The sequence below is a fragment of the Podarcis vaucheri genome (genome assembly GCF_965113315.1).
Source record: "Podarcis vaucheri genome assembly, chromosome: 13".
NCBI classification, from domain to species: Eukaryota; Metazoa; Chordata; class Lepidosauria; order Squamata; family Lacertidae; genus Podarcis; species Podarcis vaucheri.
The window spans coordinates 38,602,651-38,630,045 of NC_138751.1; the positions used below are offsets into that span (position 1 = coordinate 38,602,651).

General features: G+C 44.8%; 2 protein-coding genes across 2 annotated transcripts in view; one reads left to right on the forward strand and one right to left on the reverse strand.

Annotated features, from left to right (window-relative positions):
- The window catches only part of SNRNP70 (small nuclear ribonucleoprotein U1 subunit 70), a 116,507-nt gene that overhangs the window by 71,373 nt on the left and 17,739 nt on the right, over positions 1-27,395 (forward strand). The window lies entirely within an intron of this gene.
- On the reverse strand, positions 1,521-26,018 carry KCNA7 (potassium voltage-gated channel subfamily A member 7). Its single transcript, XM_082194420.1, has 2 exons — positions 24,847-26,018; positions 1,521-4,729 (listed from the first exon to the last, which is right to left on the reverse strand). Exons 1-2 carry the CDS (start codon positions 25,420-25,422, stop codon positions 3,848-3,850), a joined length of 1,458 nt encoding a protein of 485 aa, XP_082050546.1. The 5' UTR covers positions 25,423-26,018; the 3' UTR covers positions 1,521-3,847.

Here is a 27,395-nt window from a genome sequence, read left to right on the forward strand (position 1 = left end):
CTAGTGTGCAGCTATGAAGTTCCTCCTCTGTTAAAGGCACAGAGCAGCAATCAGAAAAGAAGGGGACAACCTAAATAAGAGTCACCTTTTTTTCTTCTTAGCTGTGTACACTGGCTTAAAATGCAGCTTTCTTTTCTCAATTCAGATTGAAGCTGCGGTTTTTTTTTGGGGGGGAAGCATCAAAACACAGTATTTCATAAGGAATTATGGGATAGATAAGGATTGTTGCTAATGTTGTACAGTACACCGCTTCCCAAACCAGCAGTGGGAGCACGCTGGGTGCAAAATAAATGGGAGTTTACTCCTTTCACTCCAGTTCCAATGTGCTCCCACCAATGGTTCTTGAGGCTCAGTACACAGGACTGCAATGCATATGTAGCCTGCATTCTTGAAAAACGGTCCTCTGTGATGTGCTTTCCCTGATGATAAGAGCTGTTTGACAGTGGAACAGACTACCTTGGAAGGTGGAGGACTTCACTGGAGGTTTTTAAATAGAGATTGGATGACCATCTGTCAGGGATTCTTTAGCTGTGATTCCTGTATCGCAGGGGGTTGGACTAGATGACCCTTTGGACCCGCTTACAACTCCACAGTTCTACAATTCTATAAAACCAGCCTCCATCCAATTAGAAAACAGAAGCTGCAGCAAAGGTGAGGTTGTATACTTTGGAGACCAGCTATCATGCCTGTGCAGATGTCAGCACATGCACAGATATCAGCTTCAGCGAACTGGAGATCAAATCAGATAATGTGCTCTGGGTGAGAAACATCCCTCTTCCTCTCTCTGATGTGTAAAGCAATGTAAAAAAAAAGAGACTTGAAACACAAATGGGAAGGGGTGACATCACTGCATTTCAAGCTGCTAATGTGTACATATCCTGACATCTAGTTTCGTTGTAATAAGTGCACACGCACAGTTTGGAGAATGTGGAAATAATTTCTCTCTCTCCCTTTTTCATAAAACTGGAACCCAGGGCACGCCACTGAAAACATTTGGCAGGAGATTTGACCATAGGCAAAGAGGAAGCAGTAACTTTGTGCAGTATGCAATTTGTGACATTAATCCACATTGCCCCAGATAAAAGTGGATGGTGCGCTACTAAGTATTACCCAGAAGTAAATGGGCCTAAGTTATTCGTAGAGGGCAATTCTGTCCGTGGCTGCTGGTCACAATGGCTGCTTGCAGCATCAAGTGAGGCAGTGTGCTGCTGAAGACCGTGGCCGTGTGCCACTGCTAGGATTACAACTGCTTGTAGGCTTCCCAGAGTTATCTAGTGGGCCATTGTGGGAAATACGATGCTGGATTAGATGGGCTTTTGATCTTACCCAGCGGAGCTCTGCTGGAGCCATACTTGCATAGATGGAACAGCACCTCAATGATCACAGGGTCCTGTCTTGTCCCTGCACACCAATTACATTCTTCATCCACTGTGGTTTGCAATGTAAGTTAACACTCTGACATAACTTAGTTACCTTGCAAACCAAAATCTGATTGAAGAAGTGGGGGTAGGGAGGCAGTATTAGCATAACTGTAGCTACCCTTTTATTTATAGGTACCACAATCACCCTTTTCTTAGGTAATTGCACTGCTCTTCATTTCTACCCAGACACCTTCAGCTTACTCACACACATTACTCACACAGTAGCTTTTATTCTCTTATGGCATAAGTCTTACGCACATCCCAATGAAGCCCAAGTAGCTATGGATTTCTTCTTCTTCATTTGTAAAGCATTTCTGCTCCACATTCTCTCTGCAGCCAGACAGGGCGAAAATGTCACTGTGGATGAATGAATGTAAACTTCCCCTTAGGTCTCGCTCTACCCAGCCTGTAAGACCAATGGAGCAGGAAACAATGCATATTAAGACAAGAAAGGTGGCTGGGAGAGTAGGGATCGTTTGCTGGATACTTGCTGGGTTAAGACTTTTGAGAAATGCTTCACTTGTCCCCTCCTGCGCAAATATCTCAGGCTCGATCATAGGGGTTGACTTTGAAAGAGACATCACTTATCAGAGCACAGATTCCCTGGAAGGAGTGATGGGTGCTCTTCAGCTGGCAGAAGACCAAACTGAGCTCATGTGGCTAAGTGTTTTGTAGCTAGCCAGACTGGGGTGGAAGAGGGCCGTGCTGTGGCTTGAGTGGATTTGAAAATGACTGAACGGAAGGTGATTTTTTTGCCCAAGGATGCCAGAGATTTGTGACTGGGCTGAGAAGAAGGGTCAACTCAGAGGGAGCAATAAGGCAATCCCCTTTCGAGTTATGCAGGTGGGAAGGCTGTAGCTCAGTGGTAGAGCATCTGCTTTGAATGCAGAAGGTCCCAGTTTCAACCCCTGGTGTCTCAAAGTAAGGCTGGGGAGATTTCTACCTGCTATTTCTACCTGCTAGTTATGTAAGGTTTCCTGGGAGAGACACTGCCAGTCAGGGCAGATAGTACTGAACTAGATGAACCAATGGTTTGACTCAGTAGGAGGCAGAATTCTAAGCTTAAGACATTCTGGTGCCAGAAGCAGAATGTTCAAGCAGTATTCTTCGCTCTCCCCCTTTCCATGGTGGTAAACATTTAATGCTATCTCAATCGAGGTGGCTGCCCTGTGGTTCTCCCTGGCCCATTGACTGTTCTAGCTGGGGCTGATGGGAGGTAGCATCTAGCGGGCCACCCCTGAACTCGGTAACTGATCAGCTGCTGCCCCTTCATGGGTATCACCAAAATCTGAAGCATGATCTAGGCTGCCCTGCCCTGCCTAATGATCAGTAGGGAGTCAGTCCTAGAGATGGGGCAAAAGGTTTGGCTGTGCTGCACTCAACTGCCCTCTTGGGAGGGACACCGAAGCAGAAGAAGAGGACAGGCTTGGCATTTACCGCCTTGCGATGAATGGAAGAATGGTTTGGGGCTGAGTCTTGGAAGAAAAGGGAGAGCTGTCATAGGATCTGCATGCAATGCAGATGCTCTACCAGTGAGCTATGCTCACAACAAAAGTTATGTAAGCATTACACCTTTGTTGTAGCCTAAGAATTAAAATGTGTCTGCCCCTATCCCTTTCACTGTGGATTGTCAGCAAAATGAAATATAGCCACCTAATGAAAGGGGATCCTATAAAGACTGACAGATGGATGCTGACAACTCCTTTGCTTCTGCCAGTTGTATCCTGGAGATGTATTTACAGTCCCCCCACCTCAATGCGCTAACAGTGTTCCCTATGATGCCCTGATTCAGAAGCGGGTGGCTGATGGTGTTCCCTTATTTATCCCCCGCTCTTGCTATTTGGGACCGGGTCGCTCTGGGTATGTTCCACTGTGCGCTCCAACAGATGTAACCCAAGAACGCATTGCTGTGATTTCATGGAGGCATCTTCATGCCAGGGCCTCTTTGACTCACAGAAGGGTAGCGGCGTGTGACAAGGCAGAGGGAGAGGGGAGTAAAAAGGAGCAGAGGAGGGTAGGAGGGACTGTTTCTTCCTGGATGGACTGAGCCCTCAGCCAAACAAGCAAGGAGCAGAGCAAAAGGGTGTGTCTGTTTGTCTAACTGTCTCCTTGCGACCGAGTTCATGTGATGCCCCCTTATTTTGTGTCCTGCCATGTGCTCCGCCGGCAACCCACTGTGACTTGCCCCATCCCAAATTTAATCACAGCTGTCTTTCTCCTCCAGTCTCCTCTCTAAAAGTGATGCGAAAGGTTCTCTCTGTACCCAATGTACTTTCTTTTGGTTCGAAAGCCAAACCAGAGACCAGCGTTTGGGCTAATTGGTATTTTGGGTTTTGCTTTTGCAGAGCCTTCCAGTTAAGACAATGAGGTGCAGGGCTAAGTCAGGTTGGGGTGTGGGGATCGGTCACTTGGATAGGTAAGGTGGGTCACACTTGGGTTACGAGACGTTTGCTGGGGTTTTCCGAGTTGCCCATAGGCCCCACGCCGTCTAGCAGTTCCGAATTGGGCACAGCATGGGGGGTATCCCCATGGTGATGCTTCTCCTTGAGGTGGGCCCTCTCCCGGATAGCGGCAGGGGCAGGGGAGGGCGGCGGGGTGTATGGGCAGGTGGTAATGTGAATGTACTGCCCTGTCTCCTCGCACTCTGTCTCACGGTGGTAGAAATAGCTGAAGTTGGAGACAATGACAGGCACTGGGAGGGAGATGGTGAGCACTCCAGCGATGGCACACAGGGAGCCTACAATTTTGCCACCTACAGTCTCAGGGTACATGTCGCCGTACCCCACGGTTGTCATGCTGACCACAGCCCACCAGAAGGCAGCAGGGATGCTGGTGAAGCTTGTGCCTTCGTGGTCAGCTTCGGCGAAGTAGACAGAGCTGGAGAACAGGATGACTCCGATGAAGAGGAAGAAGATGAGCAAGCCAAGCTCCCTCATGCTGGCCTTGAGTGTCTGTCCTAGGATCTGCAAGCCTTTGGAGTGCCTGGAGAGCTTGAAGATCCTGAAGACCCTCACCAACCGGATGACCCTGAGGATTGCCAAGGACATGGCAGGCTGGCCCACGCCCCGCTGGCGGGCAAACTCTGTGCCGAGGGCTACAAAGTAAGGGATGATGGCCACAAAATCAATCATGTTCATGACGTTCTTGAAGAAGGCGGGCTTACTGGGACAGGCGACGAACCGCACGAGGAGCTCAAAGGAGAACCAGCAGATGCAAATGGTCTCAACGATGAAGAAAGGGTCTTCAGCATGGGACTTTTGGGGTGGCAAGTGATGTACTATGCTGCTGTTCAAACGGTGATGAACCATCTGTGGAAAGCAGGAAGGGGTGGAAGAAAGAGAGAAATGTTAAGGCATGGTTGTGTTAATATGGCTTGTTAAACCTGAAAGAGTTCACAAAACTCTCTATCTGCAGCACAGCGAGAAATCTGGCTGTCATGCTGGACTCAAATATGATGCTTATTACCAAGCTACACTGCTCATATGGTTTTTTTCTGATTTTGGTTTTGTTTGAAATTCTTACTCTGTTTCAGCAGAATTATAACAAAACATATCTGTATAGTACAAAGCATTAGGGTCAAGGGAAAGTGTTTAGTCCACTTCTTCAAAGTAAGATGCAAGGACTTGCATCCCTGGATATATTTTGTGCCATTCTGCCAACCTTTCCCCAAAGACCACTGCATCGCCTCCTTCAACACAGAAAATGGAAACAAAGCCTTCCTGCCTTCTTCACATTTCCCATTAACGCAATCACAGCTAAAACACACAATTCACATCACTACCATAGCATTCACACTAGTTCCATACAAGGGCCGTGGCCGGTCCTCCACTCAGGCAGATGGGGCATCTGTTCTTGGTACTACTGAAGGATGCTGATGGGAGTGCCAAGGAAGCTGTATCTTACACTACAGCAGGTGTAGCCAACATTCTGCTCTCCAAAAGTGGTGGACTGCAACACCTATCAACCCCAACCAGCATGGTCAATGGTGAGGGATGATAGGAGTTGCAGGCTAAAGCACCACATTGCCTACTCTGCCTGACAGGCTGTGCTGTCTGGGAGGCAGCAGCATGTTCACAGAGCCAGCCTACAAGCATTCACAGTTGTGCCACAGCTGCTGCACTACGGTCTATCTTGCTAGTGCCAGGCAAATCCTTCCACATAAGTATTATAGGTGATCTCCTGCTACTTGAAAGCCCTAAATGGCTTAGACCCCAAATATCTGGAAGTCCCCTTCTTCCAGCACTATTGGGTGTTAAGATCAACAGAGGGGCCTATTTGGTAGTTTCACCACCCTCAGAAGTTCAGGGGTTGGTGGCCCAAGAGGGAGCACTCTTTCATAGCCCCCAAGGTGTGGAATTCCCTCTCCACAGAGGTGCATCTGCCACCTTCCTTGTATACTTTCCATCATCTGCTGAAGACACACCTCTTTACCTTGCTTTTTGACACCTGAACATGGGTATAGCCAGGATTTATGTTAGCGGTGCAGAACCTCAGTTAGTTTTTTTATTGATTTACTTGATTGGGGGGGCAGAGTCCACCCCCTGGCTATGCCCATGTACTCAAATAACAACAACAACAACAACAACAACAACAACAACAACAACAACAACAACAACAATATTTATACCCCGCCCATCTAGCTGGGTTTCCCCAGCCATTTTTGGCAGCTCCCAACAGAATATTAAAAACACAATAAAACATCAAACATAAAAAACTTCCCTAAACAGAATTGCCTTCAGATGCCTTCTAAAAGTCAGATAGTGGTTTATTTCCTTGACATCTGATGGGAGGGCGTTCCACAGCGCAGGCGCCACTACCGAGAAAGCCCTCTGCCGAGATATATATTGTCATAGATTTGTAGGTGCTAGTACAGGGGGTCAGCAAACTTTTTCAGCAGGGGGCTGGTCCACTGTCCCTCAGACCTTGTGGGGGGTCGGACTATATTTTTTTTGGGGGGGGATGAACGAATTTGTATGACCCACAAATAACCCAGAGATGCATTTTAAATAAAAGCACACATTCTTCTCATGTAAAAACACACTGATTCCCGGACAGTCCACGGGCCAGATTTAGAAGACGATTGGGCCAGATCCGGCCCCTGGCCTTAGTTTGCTTACCCGTGTGCTAGAGTTTAATTAAGGCTTGGAGTACTAAAACTGGGAAATAGCCAGGCTCATGTGTCTTTAGGATAGATCCATGTATACCACAAGCTTCCAATCCTTTAATTAGCATATGTGCAAGACTAATGAACTTCCTAAACTGTGTATTAGACAACTCGCCAATCCCTTAATTTTAAAAGTGTTAGAAAGTAATAACCCTTGAGATGATAGTCTGGGGTAATGGGTCGTTCACACAAGAAGATCAAAGGAAGTGGGGCCTCTGTTAAAAGAGGCCAGTGCTTAGGTTAGGGAGGAGAGTAGGATGGGATGTGATTTTGGAAGCAAGGGAAGCTGCAGGGCACAGAGCAATGAACCTGCTGTGGCTAGGGGAGAAGCAGGACTTGCATGGAATGCTGATGCTCTGATGCTCTATGGCAGGTTCAGGTTGTATAGATGGGTAAATGAAACATACAACATAAAGACACCACAGTCTCTGCTGTGCCTCATTGTCCAAAAGGAAATAGAGACCCTTGTAAGTGTGCTTGAAACTCCCTGGAATCTCAAACTGCTCAGAGATTGAGGGTGGCGTGTAACAATACTTACTACTACTACTAGCCTTCATTGGCACAAGGTGTTACAATATTTTAGGCCCTACTCCGTTATCTTCATCGAAATCCATTTTAAATGTGTTAAATTGTATTTTTGAAATTACTCTTGGATCGCATGATGGCAAGGTAAGAAATCTACTATTGTTGTTCATTATTATTTTACTTGGAAACCATCCAAAGCTACTTCAGCAGGAGGAGGAAAGCAACAGGCGCAAGCTGACTTTGGGCGGCGGCAGCAAAAAAGAGCGTCTTTGACCTATAAAAATAGGGAAAGCGGAAAGGAACAAAAGCAGGAGGAATGAAAAATGTGGAGCTAGGTCTAGAGCACTAAAAAACCAAAATCCTTTGCTCAGCAGATTTAATAGCTCCCTGCTATCCTGTCTTCTTTTCCTAGTTTAGAAACTACATTCCACTGAATGCTTCATAATCCACCATATCAACACTGGCTAAGTACACATAATATATTTATAGCTCATGACCCCACCCCAAAAGAATCCTGGAAACTGTAGCTTCCCTCACATAGCTGCAATTCACAGCACCCTTATCCAACTACAGTTCCCAGGGCTCTTGGAATGTGTGTGGTTTAAATTAATGGTGTGTATGCAGCAACTGAGAAGTTCTCACTTTTCCCAAAAGACTTCCTCAACTTCCCCCCATATAATTCCTGTTCTGTACATGACACCACTGTTACACAATTTTTGCACCACAGAGAGCAGCTCAGACTGTGCTTTCACATTGTACTCCATGACATCCTACGCACTCCATCCTGCAGATGACCTCTTCTTGGTTGTTCAGAATAACGGGGAAGCCAGGAACAGAGGTGGGCATGATACAGAGATTGGTGGGTTACAGGCATTGATTCTTGGCCATCACTGTGAGGTGCTCATTCATACATGGAGAGAAGGCAGAGTATGGTAGCTAAGAGACTTGGCTGTGAATCAGGAAGGAGGGAAGGGGAAGGGGAATTCTGTTCAGATTTTAATGCAAACCTTTTGTTTAACTGACACCTTCTCATATGCAAACCAAAACACAGCTAGCTTTCGAAATTTGCACTTCTTTGAATTTTGCACTGCACTTCTTCAACCAAATAGTGTGCATATGTTAGTGAAAAGAAATACAAGAATGTTTGCTTAAAGGTGTACATCAGGCAAAATTTAATACAAAAATGTGAATATCAGACAAATGTGGAAGATAGGAAAATGGGAAGCCAGAATGGGCAGATTCATTCTAACTGCAGGTCCCTGGTTGGAATCTTGCTACTGACACGAACCCCTAGGCAAGCCATATTCTCAGCCGTTACAACCCCCTCTCTCTGCATCTGCAATGTGGAAGACAATAACACTAGCATGCCTGGCTTAAAGGGTTGTTGTAAGAATTGTAGCTAGACACGCACAGGAAGCACTTTGAACACTTACAAGTTGTATACTGGTGTTAAATATTATTTTATTAGTGTTCACCCTGAATGCTTCAATTGAATTAAGTTGAATGGACAGCACATTTTGTTCTGAATGGATGGTATTTTGTTTCTAATGCTTTGGAATTGAAAAGCAATGCAGTATCCAGAAAGGGTACATTCCTTTCCTGATATGCATATACAAGAAAATGAGAAAGATGGAAGAGCTATTTATTTTTATCCTTTATAAGTTGGCAAGTGAGTTCTGTTAAGCAACTTAGGTCTCCTGTTCTGTTTCCACAGCTGGCCATTTCCCATCCTCACTGGAAACAAGCAATTTGAGGGAATCAAAGCAATTTGAGGGAACCTGTGAAGAACAGATGAAAGTTCTGGGTACGTTTAGCTCAGTGAAGAGAAAATTCTGGCTGTGTCACTATTCCTTTAAAACACGTTCAGAACACCCACCCCAACAGTTTGTTAAGAGTTGCTGGGAATTGTAATTCTGTGAAGCGCAAACTACAGTACCCAGAATTCCAGGGGGGGGCATGAATGTACTTTGAATGTGTTTTAAAGATATAGTCTGTATGTAGCCACAGGGTAACTGTCTTCAAATATCTGAAGAGCTGTCAGACAGCAGATGGGAACAAACTTGTGGAAACTGCAAAGAAGCAGATTTTGGCTAAGCATTAGTAGAACATTCCTCATGGTAAGAGCTGTTTGACAGTGGGACAAACTGCCTCTGGAAATGGTGAGATCTGCTTTACTGGAGGCATTTAAGCAGAAGATAAATAGCTGCATCTTACAATGTAAATCCTGAACTGAGCATGGGACTAGTGTTGATGGCCTAGATGGTCCCATATAAAACTTTATGATTTAGACCCCTTCTGAAACTCTATGATTCTGTGACTTGGGCTGCGTACACACTATACATTTCAAGCACATGGCTTCTCTCAAAGAAACCTGGGAGCTGTAGCTTATTTAGATTGCTGGGAATTGCAGCACTGTGAGGGGTAAATTACAGTTCCCATGATCCTTTGTGGGAGCAAGTAATCTACTTTGGGGGATTCTTTGGGGAAACCACATGGATCCACAGTGGGGTAGGGAGAGAAGGGTCATATCAAAATGTATATATTGCCCATTGGGAGCAGGGACACACACCAGCTTAGCCTATATATTCTCAGGGAGAATCAAAGCTGTTTCTAAAGTCTGGAGAAAAGCCGAATGTCAAGGTCAAACACCCCTCCCAGCTCTGTCCTCTGGTCAGCTCTAATTTCCTGGCTCGCTAATTTTGACTCCTGTTCACTATGTAAGAAGGACTTGTTTGCTTTGCAAGCAAGTGAGGTGTGTAGTGGGTTAACGGGAATTCTGTCTCAGATCTGTTCGGACTCAGAATAGCCCCTGGACTAGGTCAGTCTGTCTGATGCCCATGTGTAGAGAGCATACTTAAGAGCTGCATTCAATGTCAGGCATACGCAGAGCATGTTTTAATGAACATGACTGCCATGCGTCCATTCATTTCAATTGGCCTCCCCTGAATAGAACTTAGTTGCTTTACACTGGCTTAGATGCAAGCAAGGCTTCTTTACATTTGTGGCGGAGAGAACCCTGACAGTCTCCAGAGAATTCCTGCATTTTCCACGCAACCTGTGTCAGTTCCTTAGTGCCTACTGTTCTCCGGACAGCTCAGAGTGGAATCAGTTCAGCTGTCAAGCAATCTCTAATCCAGCTATTGGGAGGCCTCAGATTCACTTCACTCTGGTCTACAGAGGGAACTGCATCATTTGCCTTTAGAGACCACTCTCTAAAACCCATAACACATCCTACATACTAATAGCGAAAATATTCTCCAAGCTAGATCCTTATCCATCCAAAACAGCACCACCTCCATGCAAGAGGGAGACATCAACCAGTTTAGGGCATCTCAGCAGTTTGCAAAAGTACAAAAAACCTTTTGGAGGAAATCCTAAAGGTGGAGAGAGAAAGCCCAGTTACAGCTTAATCAGTGGCATGCGGTGAAATTTTTTTTAGGGGAACAGTTAGGGCCAGAGGTACCAGTTTGCGAGGGCGATGAGCAGGGTAATGTTGCACATGTGATGTCCCAACATTCTGACATCATGCGCATGAGGTTCCTGGGCTTTGGGAAGGAGGCACCAGTGTGTTGGAGGGCAGGGGGTATATGCAGCTAATACTTGGGAGGCTTGGCGATAGCCTGGTACTGTCCCAATTCTCACCATTTTTGGTCCAACAGGAAATTAATTAAGTGACACAAGCATCCTACCCACATTTGCCCTGGAGGAAACAGGACTGAAGTTGCCTTTGTTCTGCAATTTTATTATCCATTCTGACTCTTTAGAAGGCACAGGCTTTAGGCTTAAATAAAACAAATAATCTGTGTTAGGCCACATGTAGAGGATCAAATCCTGTTGCCATTATGAGATTACGCAGACATATTGATCCTACTGATTTCCAGTGATTCAAACTGCAGATGCGTAGCTTGTTACTCCACCAGGGGAGTTCCACTGTATTTAGCCTCTCCTTGAGTGCAATGCACATATTTCTATACTAACCAGAGTGCAGAAATTGTGTACAGTATTTCTGGGCCTGATTTAAGGTGCTCACTCTGGGTGACTTAGCTCCCAAATATCTAAATGACCGCCTCCTTTCCTACAGATGCTCTCGGAGGTTAGGATCAACAGAGGTGCATCACACACATTAATTTTACAGCTTTTGTGGTGTGCTGAATTCATGGGAGGGGGGAAGTGATGTACTTGAAAGGTATGGTGTGCATGCAGCAATTTGATGTCATTTAAATGGTGCCATAGGTGGGCTGCCTCACCCTTTCTGAATTGTAGGGCTGGTCTAGTTTGCCCTATAATCACACCAGCAAGCTGAATGCTGGTTCCCTTCATGCCTGAGGTGTGCTGCCTGCACTTAAAAAACATTTATTTTAAACAGCCATATAATATTGATCCTTCACCTTAAAAAGCAAACTAATGAAAACAGTTGAAAACTCCTCTGGGAACTAGGGATAGGGATTTTGCAGAGCTTATTATGTGACAGAGAAAAGTCTGTTGAGTATTGAATGCTAAGGGCGTCCTCGAACTGGCCTCAGAGTACTTAAGACATTAAATATTGTCTTCCTAGGCTCTTGACGGTTTAAATCAATAGTTACAACATGAAAAGGGTAATTCACAAAGCTCCTTCCAGATCTGGAAAAAGGGTACTTCAGCCAGGGTGAGAGAAGGGTGAAACTAAAGGCGCTTCCAGACTGTCAGCATTTTGGGATGAGATTCAATCGCATTTCAGCACATTCAGATTCAGCGATTAAAGTTGAATTGCAGCTCTTGCACAGCAAAACCCCTTCCTCTTCCCCCCAAATCAGGCTTTTTGCAAGAAGAAAAGTGATAAGGAAATGTACTGGAGAAAGTGGGATAACATTTGCTTGTTGCAATGTTGCCTAACCTCTCCACAGACAAAACTGAATGAATGCTCAATAAATAGCTGACATCACGTCATCTCCTAACACAAACTTTCTGCAAACAAATCAGGATGAAGGCTTGATTAAACAGGTCATCTAGGAAGCAACTTTAGCCTCAAACATATGGAGGTTCTTCACATTTCAGAGGTCATCATGGCCTCACGAGAAAAGAGGGGAAATAAACTAAGGAAACTTCCAGATTGTCACCATTTTCAGGTAGTATTCAATCACATTCAGGTAAATTCAGGTTGCGAAATTATAGTTGATTGGGAAGTCTTGTGCAGCAAACCTGTTTCCTCAAGAGATTGGACTTTTTGTGATAAGGGCAGTAATGGGGGAATGCACTAGAAATTGTGGGGCAACAGTGGCTTTGACACAGTATCATCTAACTTCCCTATAAACAAATCAGAATGAATGCTCAATAAATAGCCAACTTTCTCTAATCTCACTGCAAACAAATCAGGATGAATGTTCAATAAACAATTAACCAAACTGCAATCCAAACTGAGGCCACTGGCACAAGCCTCATCATGGCACAAAATCAGAGAAGCAAGGAATGCAACAGAGGAATGTACACACTGTACACAGAAAACACACTGAAAGCACATTACTTCCACCCAAGAATCCTAGGAACTGTAGTTTGTTAAGGGTGGTTGGAATTATTATTATTATTATTATTATATTTACATCCCACCTTTTCTCTTGACTGGGACTCAAGGCAACCTACAGATAAAGTAGAAACAGCTAAAACATGGGGGGGGGGGAAACCATCATTAAAAAGAATTAAACATTAATAGAATTAAAACTATACATATGATCCATTAAAATTAGTAGTTCTGTGAGGGGATAAACTACAGTTCCCAAGATTTATTGGTGGGTCATGTGCTTTCAATGTATGGTGTGTACATAGCCATAGAACTGAAACAAAAATCAAATTGAGCAGAATTTTCAATTCCAGATCCCCAACCTCAACATTTGAGTTTTAGGGATGCTTTTAAATGTTAATCACACACCAGTAAATGTTACGGTAATTGCACTGGTTTTAGGTATGAGCTTGCTAAATTTACTATGCCCTTATTTTCGTTTGAGTGGCTCAGAACAACTGTTTTGGTCCTGCTCAGGTTCACCTTAACAACTAAATATACATTGCTCTTCAGTTAGCTATGTGTATATATGTGTATATTAGGGGTGTGGGAAACTCCTACTCAAGGGAACTAGCTTGGCGCAGCAATAACTGTGCCTTAGTTTAACCCCCGCCAGCTGCCATCAGGGCATTACATAAAACGGCTCTGCTGAATATAGTTCCAAGTAATTAGCCTGTGGTGTTGATGGCTTTCTAGACAGTGGTGGTGACCAAAATAAGACAACAAACGCCACAGATATGTCAGCTTCTCAGTTTCCGAGGGGATGGGGGGTGCTGGGCTTAAGACTGTGAAAGGAATATCTTGTGAGTGACCTGTATAAGGGTTAACTGTGTCTTGTGCAAGGAAAACAGCCACCTCCAGACTCTGTGTGCCCCTTCAGGAGGAGTCCCACAATGGGCACACAGAGAGCCCTATATTAAATTTGCAGGAGAGGGCTTTGGTTCAAGCAGTTATGAAACACCACTTTTTAAGTATAACTTAAACCTTGTGTCCCCAGCTCAAGCTACTTATGATACATTTTGCATAGCTGATCCCATACTACATAAAACAGTAACAGAAGTCTTCTGGAACTTTACACACTTTAAGATATCGCACTCTCACACACTTTCCCCCTGTCAATAATAGGAAAAGCCTTGCGGATGTTTTTAAAAGTTTATCACAATTTTATATTTGTTCTAAACCTCTTCCCCTTTCCAAATGGCCTGTATTTGATACATTTTTCTATACTGTATTACACTGTGACTAAATCAGTAATAAATTGCTACTCCGTTTTTTAAACAGCTTGCATAAATATGAGCTAGTTACTTGTATTCAGTCTTATCTATTATTCATGTTGTTGTGAACCTAAAATTGAGGAGGGGAAAGAACCACAAATGCTGCCCTGAGCTCCTTGGAGCAACCGGTTTGGTTGTGCTGGGTTCAGAGCCTTGGGGGCACTACAACATTGATGTGGAATGGAAGGCAAGAGGAGTGGGGGCATTGAATTTTGGCATCGCTGAAATCTGAGACCCCAAGGTCCACCACTGCTTGGAGGAAGGGTATGTGGAAACATAATAAATATATACGAAGTAAAAATGATCTTATGAGATAGGGCTACTCTAAAAGAGACTGGGTTGGATCCAGACTAAGTTAGTAGCACTTTCGTTTTATTGAAAACATTGGGAAGCTTGTTGTGTCCAATGCCCCACTGATTTCAGTGGAACAGAGATGGGCAACCTGCAGTGGCGTAGCGTGGGTTGTCAGCACCCGGGGCAAGGCAAGTAATTTGCGCCCCCTAACCCGTGGATTTGCACCCCCTAACCCGTGGATTTGCGCCCCCTAACCCTAACCCCGGATGTTGCGCCCGGTGTGGCCGGGCCCCCCTGCACCCCCCACGCTACGCCACTGGCAACCTGCAACTCTCTTGATGTTGCTGGACTCCAACTCCCATCAACCCTATGCTGATGGGAGTTGGAATCCAACAACAGCTGGCAGGCCACAGGCTCCCCATCACTAGACTCAAGCTTGACTAGCATAGTCCGGATCAACCCCAGTTATTCACCTGGGTAAATGTCTGGGTTTCCTGCAGCTCAATTCCCAAGAGACTGTGGTCGTATTCTGATTTTCCAAACCCACATACAAACAGGTCAATGTGTTCTTACAAGCAATCACACAAGCACTCTCAACCCCCACAACTCACCTAAACCCCTGCTCTGTTTTTTCCACCACACCAGGCACTGTATAAGCCTGTTTTTTTATCCCCCAGTTCAGTCCATAAACCCAGAAGAACCCCAACCCTGAGCCCCCCCCAGTTCAGACAGCTGCTCTACCAAACCCCCTCCATGGGGTTCTCCAAGGTCTGGCACTTGATATCCTTTAACTGGGGATGCCAGGATGGGTTGTGAGACACCCTGCATGAAAAGCATGTGCTCTACCACCAGGATCCAGCCCCTCCCTGCATAAGTCAGGGGATGGACAGGGCCCTCTGAGTTACCAGATGCATATATGTGTGTGATGAGCATCTCTCAACACTCAGTTTGTTCATTTCCTTGAAATTCAGATCTTTAAATTGCCCAAGATCAGCATGTGACTCCAAAACCCTTGATTGTTTGCACATGTAATACTTAAATTGTTGAGCTGGGGTTCTCTTTTTGCATTTGCCATATCTGTCATTTGTATTTTCTCTACACCTCCACAAAGCAGAATGTGCATTTTTAAAGAAGTCTGTCTTCCACTTTCTACCAAACAAAGTTTATACACAGAGTAGACCCATTGAAAGTAATGGTCCTAAGTTAGAGACATGTCCATTAAGTTTAATGGGTATACTCCCAACAACATCCCAATATGTAGACTAATAATACAAAAGGCTCAAAAGTGATTTTAGTGTCATGTGCAAAACTACTTCAATTTAGCTATTCTTTCCATCCTGTTCATATAAGGTGCTGTATTGTATACACAGTGGGTTGTATTCAAGTAAGTATCCTACTCAGAATATGTCCAGTGAAATTAATGAAGCTAACTTAAAAAGGTAAAGGTAAAGGACCCCTGACAGTTAGGTCCAGTCGTGAACGACTCTGGGATTGCAGCGCTCATCTCGCTTTACTGGCCGAGGGAGCTGACGTTTGTCTGCAGACGGTTTTTCCAGGTCATGTGGCCAGCATGACTAAGCCGCTTCTGGCGAAACCAGTGCAGTGCATGGAAATGCTGTTTACCTTCCCACCAGAGGGAGCTGGGACCGAACAACGGCAACTCACCCCGTCGTGGGAATTCGAACCACCGACCTGATCAGCAAGCCTTAGGCTCAGTGGTTTAGACTACAGCGCCATCCGCGTCCCTGAAACTAACTTAGTCATGCCCATTAGTTTAAATGGGTCTGCTCTGAGATTGACTAAAGTTGGATGCAACCCATTTACCTGGAGAATTAAGCCCCACAGAACTGAGTGGGGCTAACTTCCAAGTTGACACAATAGCATTGCGCTACATGAGCGATATCTACCATCTGTGAAATGTGTCTGTTCAACCTGAAGTTCATCCTGTAGTAAAGTAAGTGGTCACGTGATTGCTCACGATGCAACTCAGTTACAGCTTACCCCACATTTAAAATGTCACTGAAACCTTTGAAAGAGGTTGGTGTTATTGACACATGCAAGGCATGACAACCACGTTCAAAGCACATTCTTTGCCTTGAATAATTGTGGGCACCATAGGTTACCCCTCAGAGTCACAATTCCCAGCAACTCTTAACAAACAGCCATGCCCAGAATTCTTTCATGGAAAGAATGTGCTATGGATGGATGTGCTTTAAAGGTATTATAGTGTGTACATAGCCTTTAGTCACATCCAAACTGTGCGTTTAAAGCATGTTGCTCCCCACAGAGAATCCTGAGAACTGTAATTTGTTAAGGGTGCCAGGAATTGTAGCTCTCCAAGGGGTAAACTAATGTATGGTGCAAATACATTTGTGTTAAAGTACACAGCAATATAAGAAAGATGGGGAGCAGAGGAAAGAAAAGGAGTGAGAAAGATAGGGGAAAGTGAACATACATAGGAGACTAGAATGCATATCTGCTTTTATTTTATTTATTATAATCTTTTTTCTTTCTCTTTATTTTTTTTATTTTCTGTAAAGTAGGTGTATGTAGTAAGTTTTGCAATGTGTGGTGTATATATTGTATGGTGTAAGTTAACGTTGATTGTTTAATAAATATTTTTCTGATAAAAAATAGAATGCATATCTGTTATTCCTCTTGGATATGAATAAGGTGTAAGGGATGGATACATTGGCTGAGTTCGCACCTTTACATGCTGTTTTATCATGGGTTTTTTTGTTTGTTTGTTTTTTACTTGATCTTATTGCAGTTGTGAAGCAGGTCATAGTCAATAAAAGGAAACATAGAACACAAAGGAAGCCAGCCGCCTTATACCAAGTCTGACCACTGGTTCATCCAGTTCAGCAATGGCCTGGTTCATCATACAACACGGTAAGTTAAACTATCACTTGCTGGGACTGTGCAACTGTGTGGGCTCTTGGAGAGGAGCTCTTAGCTGCTTTGCGTCTTCCTAGACCTTTTTAATGCCGCACTCAGCTATGGCAAGGTTTGCCGTTGCATGTCATTCAAACCAGGACTTGGGGTTGAGCTCTCTCCTCACCAGTGTTCAAAATTCCCCTGGTGCCAGGCACATTCTGCAACTGGCGCGGGTCCAGTTGTGACCACGTGGAGATCTCTGAATACCAGGTTGGCAACCGACATCTCCATCTGGCTGACCCCTCCAGTTTTCTTAAGCAGGTAAGCAAAAAGGTAAAGGAACCCTGACCATTAGGTCCAGTCATGACCGACTCTGGGGTTGCGGCGCTCATCTTGCTTTATTGGCCAAGGGAGCTGGTGTACATGTGGCCAGCATGAATAAGCCGCTTCTGGAGAACCAGAGCAGTGCACGGAAACGCCGTTTACCTTCCCGCCGGAGTGGTACCCATTTATCTACTTGCACTTTGACGTGCTTTCAAACTGCTAGGTTGGCAGGAGCAGGGACCGAGCAACGGCAGCTCACCCCATCACGGGGATTCGAACCGCCGACCTTCTGATCGGCATGTCCTAAGCTCAGTGGTTTAACCCATAGCGCCACCCGCGTCCCTAGGTAAGCAAAAGAGCTTATTTATTGCAGTTATATGCCACCTTTTTCTCCAAAGAGTACACGGTTCACCCCCCTCCTCAGTTATTCCCTACAATGACCTTGTGAGGTACGTTAAGTGGCTTGTCCTTCCACAAGACGCCTCAAACACCTATCCAGACATTCATTAATTTCTAGGTTAGATTTTCCTTTGAAATCCATGAGGACTAGAAACAAATGGGTGTGGAGATGTTCAGGATTTTGCTTAAAGGTTTTAATCATAGCTGCTGTCTCAGAAGAGAAAGCAAAAATTTGTGCTGGGTAATTGAAATGACTGCTTACTTCCATTAAAAAGAGTCAAAACCTCACCTCACTGAAATATGGAATTGTTAACTGTAATCAGTTCTCAATTAATCACTTCAAAGCAAGAACACTTATGTAGTAAAAACTTTTCATCCAGGCAGAAGGGGAAGAAAAACCCTTCCGAGCTGTATTATGCACCAGGTATCTCATCTCCATGGCTAAATAAACTTTTGTCATTTGCAAATGATTGGCTCAGCTACCATATATAGCTGGTGACCACCAGCATTTTAGCATCTGAGGGGGCTGGTATCAGCAACAGAATATTCTCAAACATTGCAGCTGCTCTGCAAGGGATGTGAAAAGTCAGTTTGACTAGGCACTTCAGGACTGATGGAGAAAGCAGAGGTGGGGTGCTGGCTAATCAGACAGATTATAAATAATAATAATTTTTAATAAATAATTTTTTAATAATAAAGACCAAGAGGTGGGGGAGCTAAACATAGGAAGCACAGAGGAAGGGTGAATGAAAGAAGAGATCATAGGAACATAGGAAACTGCCTTATATGAAGTCAGACTATTGGTCCATCTAGCTCAGTATTGTTTTTTGATGCCTGGCAATGGCTCTCTGGCATTTTAGACAGGGTTCCCCCCTAGTCCTATGTGGAGATGCTAGGGATTGAACCTGCAACCTAAAGCAGATGTGAAACTACCACTAAGCTATGGGCCTTCATGCAAAGAAAATAATAAGTTTGCTGAGAAGGAGGGACCTGAAAGAAGTATAGATGGAGAAGACTGGAGCCTGAGAGAAAGGTGCAGGGAGGGGGCGTGAAGCAGGGAAAAAGGAGATGACAAGGAGAAGTGTAGCTAGAGACTAACTGTCCACAGGCTCTAGGGACAGAGGAGGCTGGGGGCTGTTGAACCATGGGGGCAATATGAGGAAGAAGGTCCCTTTCAGTACAATCCTATGCAAGTATATTCAAAAGGAAGCCCTGCTAAGTTCAGTGGAGCTTACTGCGTACAAAGGCTGCAACCCTATACAGCACAATTACCTGGGAGCAAGTTCCATTGCACTTAACGGGCCTTGCTTCCGAGTAGACATGCATAGCATTGCAGTGTTAGTGCCCCATTACACCCATCTGCCAATTTTGACGACTCCTTCCTTGCAAGTGAGTTAGGGAAAATGTACAAAACACCAAGCTTTATTGTAAAACTCCCCAAATTTAGGTTCCAGAATTTAAAAAGGGCCCAAAGAGAACTGGTTGCTCTGAAAGAAGATCATGGCTTCTCTTTGCAAAATGTTATTGGAAGGCAGCATTAGGATGCAGGTGTTTCTATTGGTGATGTAGATGCTTCCATGCTTGCACCGAAACAGGTATCAGGTAAGGGAGGGTGTCTGTGTGATGCAGTCCATGATGTGGAGGGGCAGTGGGGGCTCTGCATGGCAGTGTGCCCCATAGGGATTCCCCTCTTGGCCTCAGAAGCCAGGTCCTTTTGGCCTTTAAAGCTAGAAACATCACATCAATTATCTCCTGCTGCCTCCCCTCATCCTGCTGCTGTCAGGATCCCTTGATAGTGAACACAGCACCAGGGGTGTTAATCCAGCCCACCTGCTCATGCCCCCTCCCACCCCCCGCCAGCCGCTGCTGCAGAGCCAGCAGCAGGTTAACGCCAGTCACACCAGCAGGAAGGCAGGCGCCAGAGAAATCTTGCTGGACAGCCAATTAGGGCGCCTAGGCTATCTCTGAGAGGATGGGGATTTGCAAGGTATGAGCAGAAAGTTTTTAGGAACGATGCACAGTGGTTATAAAGAGGATGGAGGTGGACAAATTAGATTCAGGCTGTGTACACGCTCCCATTTACTCTGTATCCAGTGTGCTCCCACCAATTATTTGGGAAGTGGTGTGCACAATGTCAGCCACAATCCATATCTATCCTGTCATTTCTTATGAAATACAGCATATAGATATGTCCCCCCCCAAAAAAAAGAACCCCAAACTAAATTTGATCTGCACGGAGAAAAAGAACAACCTGGCTGCATTTTAAGCTGGTAACTTACATATGGCTGTTGTGTTGTCATTTTTTAGTTGAAAAGGGGGGGAAATCATTTGGTACTATCAGTTGCATCCAGACTCAGTTAGCTGTACTTGGGTCCCATTAAAATCAGTGGGACAAGTTAGTTACAAAGTCCCATAGATTTCACTGGGAATTAAACTTTCAGTACAACTAATTGTTGTAAACTGCCCCAAGTGATGTGTGAACACTAGAAGGCTGAGGTATAAATCCTTATGCAAATTAATCAATAAATGCTTCCAACCACAGCAACGACAGTTCGGTGTTAGTTTTCATCACTGAACAGAGTCTTATGTTTTGAAATAAGTCATCTTCTGCCTGATCACGTGAAGGAATTTGCTGAGATCAATTGAAGGACCAGAACTACCAGACACATGACTGAAAAAGAGCACACTCCATTTGAGAAATTCATTTGCTGTGTTGTGCAATGTTCCAACAAGAAAACAAGAAGAGCCTAAGTTAGGAAAGAGGAACCTATGGCCCTCCAGATACTGCCAGATTCTAACTCCCATCAGCCCCAAGCAAGCATGGGCAATGGTCAATGGTGATGGGAGTTGTAGTCTTAGAACATCTGGAGGGCCACAGATGCCACACCCGTGATGTAAATACAGATAACTCTAAGTCAACCTTCTTCAGTTAAATCAAACTAAATAGTCACGGCTCCCTCTCCCACATGCTGCCATACAGCTGAGTCCACCACATTCATCAAGGCTAATAGGTCTAATCCCCCTGCAAAGTTAAACACCCACCACACATACACCCTATTTCAATTCCTGCAGAGAAATACGACAGCTGGGAGCCAGAACTCCAGAGCCCTCTTGGAAAGTGTCTAGTGGTTTAGAGTAAACTAACTGTGGGACACAAATGTGTGTAACTATGACGACCTTTAGCAAATCATCTCAACTTTGACAGTGGACATTTTTGCCTGGATAAATACTGTAATAGGGGGGGGAAGGAAACTTAACTCTTTCCCAGCCCAATGTTTTCCTGCCACAACTTCCCAGTTTTATCTGCCCACTAATTTCCTGCTGTGATTTCTCTCTGCCAAATACTCCTGCAGAGTTTTGAGTGCATGTTTCTGAAGGTCTAAGACGTTTGAAATGGCTCTCTAGAAAGGAGGTTAAATGGGTTGAGAGAGAGTGGAAATCAGGACTCTTGCATCCCATCCCTATCACTTAACTTTTGTACAGCTACAAATTACACAGGCACACTTGAACTTATTTTTTGGTCTCAGTGCTGGAGTGGTGATGGGAGGGCCTAGGTAGAAACATCTAGGTGAAGAGACTGTAAGGGAGAATTGACAAGGAGAGGAAGAGTTAAGCATCCACTTCCTGTCCACCATACTTGCTTGCAAACATCTCCCATCTTCATATTAATGATAAAGGGACAAATACAGGATTGGGAACTCCATGATATGCAGTCTTAGGGGAGGGAAAATAAATTTATCACATACATACCATACAATTAAAGTACTCTTATGCCACATTAACAGTCATGGTTTCCCCCCAAATATCCAGGGGAACTGTAGCTGGGAACTGTAGCTCTGTGATGGTGAATTATTCCCGTCATTATTTGGGGGGTGCCGTGACTGTTAAAGTGCTTTAAGAATGTGGATGTGACCAGAGAAGAGAGAGAGGAAAAAGAGATCAGAAACAGGACTCAGCTATCTCTGGTACTTCCGTGTAAAATATTATGTTACGGCCAAGCTCTCTAGTCAGCGGTTATTTCTAATAAGCTAAGATATTTTGCTGCCTGATGGGGAAAGCAGCAATTGGTGTTCTTCAGCTCAAGGTGAAGTGCCCAAAGCCAGTGAAGGTATATTGGTATTTGAGGCACAAAATCCTAGAAGCACACTCTTCCTGGGTGGCAAAAATACAACAGAGATAATGAAATAATAATTTATATGATGCCCTTTCATGAAGCCCCAAATCACTTGCCTGAGGTGGCTGCTTCACTCTATCTCAAAGCATAAACTGCTGAGCTCTGTTTGAAAGCCATATCTTCCAACCTGGAATCTCTTAGTCCCTAGCACATAGGTTATGCTTGCTCACTGATGGGGGAAATGCATTCTACACAAGTTTTAGAGATAAGCCTTGGCTCAACATAGTCCCTCCCTATTCCCAGGATGATGGAATCTCTCTGTTCTTTCTAAGTCCCCTGATCTAATCATACCACACAGGGATCTTACTAGCCACTGTTACGGAATTACTCACTCCAAAGCCCTGTAGCACCCAGCTTTCATCCACCACTGCAGTTCTTTACTTTTGCAGGTTTCCTTAAGAACCACTTAAAGATCCTACCACATGGATCCTATTTTTCTGACCAGTTTCACACTGGCATTCCTGATGTCCAGGTCTAAGGCCCCACCTGCACTATAAATGTAAAGCAATATCATAGACTTTAAACAGCAATGGGTCGTCTTTGTCCCCGCCAGCCCCAAATCCTGGGTTCTGTAATTTGCTAAGGGTGCTGAGAATTGTCAGGAGACTCCTATTTCCTTTACAGAGCTACAATTCTCGGAGTTCCTTGGAGAAATAGATTGTTAAACCATACTGGGAACTAAAGCTTTCTGAGGGGCATAGGGAATCTTCCAACAATTATCAGTACTCTTAACAAATGACACTTCCCAGGATTCTTTTGGGAAAGCCATGACTATTTAAAGCAATAGGCTTCAAATGCACAGTGCAGATGGGACCTAAATCTAAATCAGCCAATATGTACTGAGTTACATTCAGTACAATGTATTTGTTGCTGTGCATTCCACCAAGGTCAAAGCAGATCCAGTGGTCATGGAAGATGAACGGGACATAGTCTAGTAAAGAGTGAAAACAGTGTGTCCATTCCACTGCATCAGAAGATTGATTATAACCACCCGGCAGTGACTGGGGGTTAGAAATATCACAGATGGTGTAGGCACTGGAGATGGCAACATGATCTGGGGCTTCTGAAGGTTTGCAGTTTGGGGCTGTAGACTAGAAAAGGCATCTTTTCATAACATTAAACCTCCAAGTGTGAATTCATGCAAATGTTTCTCCCACTGCTACAGGATTGTTCCCAATAGAGACACATGTGTAGGTGTGACATCGGAAGGGCCCAAGGTATGGTGAGGCTGTGGGCCTATCAACATTAATCACCATATGTATTGGAATGGGACCCTTCCCACTATCTTTTTCTACATGTATTTGTGGCTAGATGATGGCAGCCAAAGCTGTATGAATCCACCTTTACTACCCTTCTCAAAGGTGTTCAGATTGCCTCTAAAATATAAAGATAAAATGCTAATAATATGAAAGCATAGCATGCAGGGTTGTGGGATGTATTTCGTTGCTAAGACATTGTTCTACAATTCCAGGATGTCATAGCCTCACAGGAGATATACTTACCAATCCATAATATTACAGCTTGTGATTTATCCCTATTTCTGCTAAAGGTAAAGGGACCCCTGACCATTAGGTCCAGTCGTGGCCGACTCTGGGGTTGCGGCGCTCATCTCGCTCTATAGGCCGAGGGAGCCGGCGTACAGTCATGTGGCTAGCATGACTAAGCCGCTTATGGCGAACCAGAGCAGCGCACAGAAACGCCGTTTACCTTCCCACCAGAGCAGTACCTATTTATCTACTTGCACTTTGACGTGCTTTCGAACTGCTAGGTTGGCAGGAGCAGGGACCGAGCAACAGGAGCTCACCCCATCACGGGGATTCGAACCGCCAACCTTCAGATCGGCAAGTCCTAGGCTCTGTGGTTTAACCCACAGCGCCACCCGCATCCCTTTCTGCTACTTTCATCTTAATGATGGCCCTGAGAGGTTCTAATATGAACCTATATCTCTGAGGGATAGTAGGGGATGGAGAAGAGAATGCTGAAGTTCTTCCCCAAAAATTCACTTATTTGACTCATCAGTAGTTTTTTGAATTGCCTCCTGTTTCTTCCAATACTAGACAGCAGCCCCCAATATTCACAGCTGGTCATATGCGACTCCTACTAAATTGCTTCTGCAATTATAGGTAAGAAACATTTTATTTGGGGAATTATATTATGTGATGTTGGGGCCAAGATAGAGCCTTGGGGGTTCATAAACTGAAGACTTGCCCTATCACTCTTTACAAGGAGACATCCTAAATCTCAGGTTTCCAGGTGAAAGTAATGTGGTGAATGGGAAATAAAAAGAAGGGTTAAAAAAAAATGAAAGTCACATTTGACATTTTTCATATGTCAAATTCAATATTTGCCATCAATTGATTCTCCCTCTCTTCTGCCTGTGAAAAAATACCCTTATATTTTAGTGGAACTACTATCTTGATGGTAGTGGTGGTAGATGATTATTTCCAAATCTCAGTAGTGAAGCAGGACTCATATGAAAGTTGTATAAAATGTGGAAACTTTGGAGAAGGCTTAGTTATAATCTGACAATTTTGAGGGATAGGAAATAAGAATACCTTTTAATGCCGCTGGCTCTAGGATGTTGGACTCAGGAATGGCACCTTCAGTGCCCGTCCCACTGGGAGAAAACTCTCTGATACCTGACCTTCTTGGATACTCTGAACAAATTGGAAAAGGTAGCATTGCTAGGGTGGTGGGCCCTCTGCTGGACTTGGAGCCCTGGCAAATGCCCAATATTGCCACCCTCTCGACCTCACCCTGATTTGGAACCTACTAAAAATGTTATGGCAGTGCCACTAAGAGAAGACAAACGTTGGAAGCAAGTGCAGAGAAGAAAGATCAATGTGGAACTAGTTACTCACCGGCAACGTCATGTCCCTCTCATCTCGAAACTCAGGAAGGGTCTCCAGGCAGAAGATCACAATAGAGATGAGGATGACCATCACTGATATTATTGCGATGATGCGAGCAGCCTGGGAACTCTCTGGATGCTCAAAGAGCAGCCACACTTGCTTGAGAAACTCCCTATCAGGCATGGGCTGCTCTTCTTCCTTAATGAAGCCCTCATCATCGCGGAATTTGCTGAGTGCCTCCTCCCCTAGCTGGTAGAATTTGAGTTCCTCCAGGAAAACATCAATGGGGATGTTGGCTGGTCGTCGGAGCCGCCCTCCTGACTGGTAATAATACAAGATGGAGTCAAAGCAGGGCCGGTTTCGGTCAAAGAAGTATTCACCACGCAGTGGGTCGTAGTATCGCACGCGGCGTTGCGGGTCACCTAGTAGGGTGTCGGGGAACCTGAGCAAGGTCTTCATTTGGGTCTCGAAGCGTAGGCCCGAAACATTTATCACCACCCGCTCACAGCAGTCCTTGTGCCGACACCCCCCGCCGTTGGCAATGGGTTCATTGTCCACTGCTGTTGGTGGCAATAGCTTCTCCATGGCAGGTTTGCAGCTACAGTGATCCTAGCATGAGGTCAGGAGCCATGAGCTGGACTTCACCCTGATGCCCTCTCCCTCTCCAGAGAATGGTTTCTGGCTGTTCAGCTATTCTGTACACTTCCCAATATCAGTTCACTCACGCCGTTATCTGAATCTCAGATGGCATCTTCTCTCTCTTACTTTCCTGCTGTTCTAGCTCCCTTTCCTTTCCTTTCACTGATCCACTCCTTACTTCAAGCATATCTGACCTCGCTTCTGGCTTGATTCTCTCTCTCTCTTTCTCATTTGCTTATTACCCCTTCCCTACTTCACACCATCTCTTTCCTTTCTTGGCATGAACTTGTTTTCGTAATGCCAGTCTCCTGCCACTGACACCCACGTGCCACCTCCCTTACTCTTCCCCTCTTGCTCCACTGCATTCAAGCTTCCTCTGGTTTTCTCTCTGCAAAGGGGTTAGACCCGCAATCTAGATCCCCCTCCCCACTGCCCTTCTCTATGTCCCCTTTCTGAGAACACCCCTGCCTTCTAGTGCCAGCGTCCAAGGTTTCTGCCTGTAAACACTTTCCTCAGACCTAGAGGTATCAGGTTGCCCAGGACGGTACAGACTCTTGGCCCCCTTGCCAAAAAAACCAGCACCGCCCCCATCCCCAGCAGTACACTGATCAGAGGAGGGGAGAGCTAAAAATAACTGGAATGGCGGTGACATAGGGGCAGGCAGAGTGCCCGGGGCAGAGAAGGGGGTGGGCAGGGCACCTTCAAGATGGTGGGGAGGCCTGCCAGCCAGAACTCTTGTGCTGTCTAGAAAGAAGGAGTGGTGCTTCTTCCAGAACACCTGGGTCTCTGAGAACAGAGCAGGGTCTCGTGAGCTAGGCTGAGAGACTTGGGAGGACTCAAGGGTTGTTGTGAGGTTTGGATCAGCAGCCAAGGAGACGCCACACTAAATCATATTTAGTGCCCCAGGCTTCTATGACAGCTAAACTAGCTCTGTCCTCGCTTGCCAGTAATCACGCTCAAAGAAAATGCAGACACACCAACACAGGGCTGGCCGGCCCTACCATAAGCCTGAGTGAGGCAGCTGCCACAGGTGGCAGAGAGTCATGATAGGGCAACAAACTTATATTTAATTATTAATGCCTTTTTACTGCACAGGGTGTGGGGGGAAGAGAAGCACTTGTAGGGCTTTCTGCCTCAGGTGCCAAAATAACACAACCAGACTTGGGTTCTAGATGGGGAGGGCGGATTTGCTGCTCTGACTCAAGTAGAAAGATGTCCTGGCCCTGCACAAATGGCACCCCTCATCATTGTATTAAGTTTAAACACCTTCTATGCCTCTTCATGATAGTTGTTCTTCTAATCTTTTTATTGCTTCTTCTCTATTCTTCTTTCACCGAAAACAAAGCTTCATCCTCAGACTTCATTCCCTTTGTGTTATTTCTAATTTCCTTGCTTTTTTTTCTCCCACAGTCCCTTGTGCATTGCTCTCTTGTTCTCAATATTTGACTGGCCTTTTCTTTGTCTTCCTTTAAGAACTAATTCAAAATGTCTCTCTCCCACAATTCCTTCTGGATATTCTATTTGATTTCTTCAATTATTTTCCTTCCTACTGCTAGGTTCATAACTGTTCGGGATTTATCTCTTTTAAAGAATTTTTTTTGCTTTTCACTCAACAAATACAAAGGTTTCCCATTCTCTCCAATGCCCCTCTCCTTAAGACTATGTATACAACATACACTTATGGCACATTTGAAGCAATAAACTGTCATTTATTAAAGGTGCTGGGAATTATAGCTCTGTGTGGGGTAAACTACAGTTTTCAGGGTTATTGGAGGTGGGAGATGTGCTGTAAATGTGCTTTAAATGTATGGTGCATACAAAATTGTCTCATGTGTTTTCGATTGTGAGTCAGCAAGCAGGAATCTGTTCATTTTATCCATGTACAACAGCCAGTATATTTTAGATGCATTTATCAATAT